This window comes from Limulus polyphemus, unplaced genomic scaffold (genome assembly GCF_000517525.1).
Source record: "Limulus polyphemus unplaced genomic scaffold, Limulus_polyphemus-2.1.2 Scaffold1835, whole genome shotgun sequence".
Taxonomy (NCBI): Eukaryota; Metazoa; Arthropoda; class Merostomata; order Xiphosura; family Limulidae; genus Limulus; species Limulus polyphemus.
The window spans coordinates 201864-205702 of NW_013667445.1; the positions used below are offsets into that span (position 1 = coordinate 201864).

General features: G+C 30.0%; 1 protein-coding gene across 11 annotated transcripts in view; it reads right to left on the minus strand.

The window, feature by feature from the left end:
• The window catches only part of LOC106465101 (protein downstream neighbor of Son-like), a 32160-nt gene that overhangs the window by 11024 nt on the left and 17297 nt on the right, over positions 1-3839 (minus strand). For all 11 annotated transcript variants that reach the window (XM_022392940.1, XM_022392939.1, XM_022392935.1 and 8 more), the window contains exons 7-8: positions 3412-3465; positions 798-976 (exon numbers count right to left, since the gene is read on the minus strand). In XM_022392940.1, coding sequence (XP_022248648.1) covers positions 798-976; positions 3412-3465 — 233 coding nt within the window. The remainder of the gene's footprint in view (positions 1-797; positions 977-3411; positions 3466-3839) is intronic.

A 3839-nucleotide genomic window follows, 5' to 3' on the forward strand; every position in this document is an offset into this window, starting at 1 on the left:
AAATAAGTTTAAGAACTTATTTGTAAACAGTAATAATGTATATACATATATTATGTATAATAATTGAAATGTGACTATATTGTACAAGATATTAATAAATATATATTGTTATGAGATTTAAGCTATTTAGTCTAAACATTTGTGTTTTCGTGTTATAATTTGTGTTCATTCTAGAACATAATTCATAGAGCATAATTCATATTTCCTAAATTTTTTCTTAAGAAATGCTTGATAACTATCTGGACATTATAAATATTTTGCATGTGAAATTTGAAAATGTTTTGTTGCATAAAAGTATTTTTAATCTTAAAATTAAAATTACTTTACATGTTGGATAGGCTAATCACTTTATTGGTCACTAAAGATACACCGAGATATTGACTTTCTCGTAGTGTTGTTGTTGCATCCTATTCAGTCTGTAATTTGTTAATCTTTTCCAAAAGTCTCATACTTACTTACCTGTTCCACTGTTTCCAGTGAAACTAAAGAAACTGTGGAAGCAATTAAGTTAAAATCCAAAATTGGTTGGATTAAAACATAACTAAAAGAGAACACCAACTGAAATATTTTAAATATGTCAACTAATCAATGGCTGAATATTAGGTAATCTGGCCAAATGCCTTGGCTGGATCATTAAATCTCTAATCTATAATACGTGTTGTTAGATCCGTTGGAAATTTAAAAATTACATGCCTTGAATAGGTAGCCAATTTTATTTATTGTTTTACATTTTTAAAATGTGGACAAAAGATGTTCTACAAGTAATACTTTTCTTTGCTAAGAGTAATTAAAATCACCTTCATCTGTCAGTGCTTGCCGTAAACCTCTTGTAGTCGGTGTCAGTACTGCATGGAATTCTTGAATACCAGCAACACCCGCTGAATGAAACAAGACGGTGAATGTGGGAGCACACAGGTAGAAATATGGGCACTGTCGAGCTTTTGTAAGTTGAAAAAGTGACTTGAAACTATTGCACCTAGAATGAACAATTAATAATAAAAACATTGTATCCAGGTTACACGTTATAAATAAACACGCATGTTCACTTTATAATTTATTTTATTATCCATTTTCTGTTCTTAAAAATCAATTTTTATCCAAAACCCTATTACATCGAGTAAATAGCTGCAGTTCAGAGTAATAGAAAGTTCTACTAAGTAATTACAATTCTGTAAACACAACTAACATTTATGATCTCTACAGATTCACAGAATGTAAGTTTCGGGTAAACAAATATAAAACTACAGTTTTTACTCAAGATCTTCTGCTTATCTATACTTCTGTATAAAAAACACATTATCTTTAAAACTATATTCAGATGTAAAATGATTAAATAACAATATCAATGCAATTTGGACAAACTTTTCTATAGCTAAATCAATTTATAAATAGATCTTGCACTTAAGGACTTTTGATTTAAAGTTGTTTTAGTGTAGCAGGTTTCCTTTCAATACTATTTTTTTAACTTCTCCTACTAAGCCATGATAGCTATATCTAATTTTTCTATAACTAAACAATACAACTGAGAAAATATTCCCACCGTTCTGGTTTAACTAGCAAATTCCAACATTCATCTGGATGTTTAGTTCATAAATATTTCATCTTACACCTCAAAATAGCTACATTATATTTTGGTTATAACTTACTTCATAATAACATTTAACAAGATAATTAGACAAAAACAATTTTGTAGCAATATCTAATTTCTCAACTTCATGTGTTCTCTCCTGGAAGTTGTAAGTTAGTTGAGTGTTACAGTATTTTCTTTTGATAAAATAATTATTCTAGCAACTAATGTTTAATGTTTATTAAAGAAAAAAACAAACAGCTTTTATCAACAAAATAATGATATTTTTAGTGAATGTATTAAATGTAGGGAAGAATATGTACTGGGCATATGGTACGGGAGTGAATGTATTAAATGTAGGGAAGAATATGTACTGGGCATATGGTACGGGAGTGAATGTATTAAATGTAGGGAAGAATATGTACTGGGCATATGGTACAGGAAGGTACTACATGTTTGCTACTCCTTAGTTAAAATGTAAATTTTTCAAAATGTTTCATTTCTTTTAAGTTCTATTTGAACAAAGAACATCACTCGAGTAAATGATCCAACTCCTCCTTACTCTCCAATTGAGCATGGAGCCAGAATCATTCTCATTAGCCAATAAATATGTTTTTTGGAGGAATATGGCTGTCATACCATTTTTGTAATTACAAGATGAACAGTTGTCTTTTCTGTTTATAAATTGGGTAATGTTTAGGGTTCCTGTAACCCTATGTTCAAGCAAAATAGTCTGGAAGTATGCAAGTAAAGTGGCCTTGTTTATGTATAGTTTATAACTGAGAGTATCACAGAAAATAGTATTATAAGTTTCTCCAAATCATTGCAGCAATACTGTTAAGACATACACTTTAAAATTCTCAACTGTTAAAATGAATAAAGAAAATGTTGATTGATTAGTCCTGCAATAAATAACAGCTCGAGAACATATTTTCACAGTCACATTTCCAACAAAAGCAGTAACAAGTTATTTTGGACTGATTTATTTATAATTAATTAAAATATAATGCAAATACTGCCGATTACTTCATTTACAAAAGTTATTTTACTCGATGATTAAACTAACATAAGCAAGATGTACACAGACTGATGGCTGCAAATCTACTGTTTTATGAAGAAACCTACTTTCCAGTAACTCCCCAAACAGCAAGGAAAACAATATGCACTGACTCTTACTGTTACACACATAATAATTATTTTAAACATGTTTTAACACATATATAATTGATCTTTCTCAATTATTGGTATTCTGTAGAATGTTATATTTTTACAGAATTGAAATGTCCTCCAGTGGTACAGCGGTAAGCCTTCGGATTTACAACACTAAAATCCAGGGTTTGATTCCCCACAGAAGAGAGCCCAATGTGGCTTTGCAATAAGAAAACACACAGAATTGAAACATCATTGTTTAATAAGTATTAGTCCCCTTCAAGAAATAAAATACAATCTAGACCTCTGGGAAGGTTAACCACCTTTTGGTTTTTCAACTACGAAAGTGAAGTTCCCATTCCAAGTTTATTATATAGGCCTACGATCGTTCTTGAGCACATAACATACATAGACCATCCGCAGACTTGAAAATGTATCTACGATATAAATACAGCTCTAAATAACAATTATTTTAACTGTAAAACACACTGTTGTATTATTGTAGAATGGTTTCTTTAGCTTGTGTTCAGACTTTACATATTTGCACTGGCTAAAATAATTACATAAAATTCTGAAACCAATTGTTGGTAATTATGATATAATTTATTTACAGTGATCGCGGTTTGCTCTTTGTTAATAATGGCAAAGTATAGTCAGCTTCTCATAATAGAAAAACTGTTTGCATACACACTCACCAATCCTCGTGTAGCTGTTCCTGAAGATTGGAGTCAATACAAAATGCTCCTTGACTGAAAGATAAAAGTTTTGATTGGTTTTATAAAAATTCTATATAAAACAAAAGAAAAAAGTAACATTCAGTCAATGTTAAACTCTGGAACTTTCAGAAAGTTAACATTTTCCTAAACTCAAAATGTATTTCTGATAGATACTTTTTCTCATAACTATCTTTTCTAGACTTATATTATTACCCTCTATAGGTGCAAGTAACTGAAATAGAACAGTATACAAACTTTTATTTTAAAAGAAAAACAGAACCAAGCAAAAAAACTCACGACACAGAGAGTGAAAATGCAATCATAGTGACAGATTAAATTCTAGTGGCAGGCCAGCGACATTGATTAACAAGTCATTGATCTTAAAGTCTAACAGTGTACAAAAATCT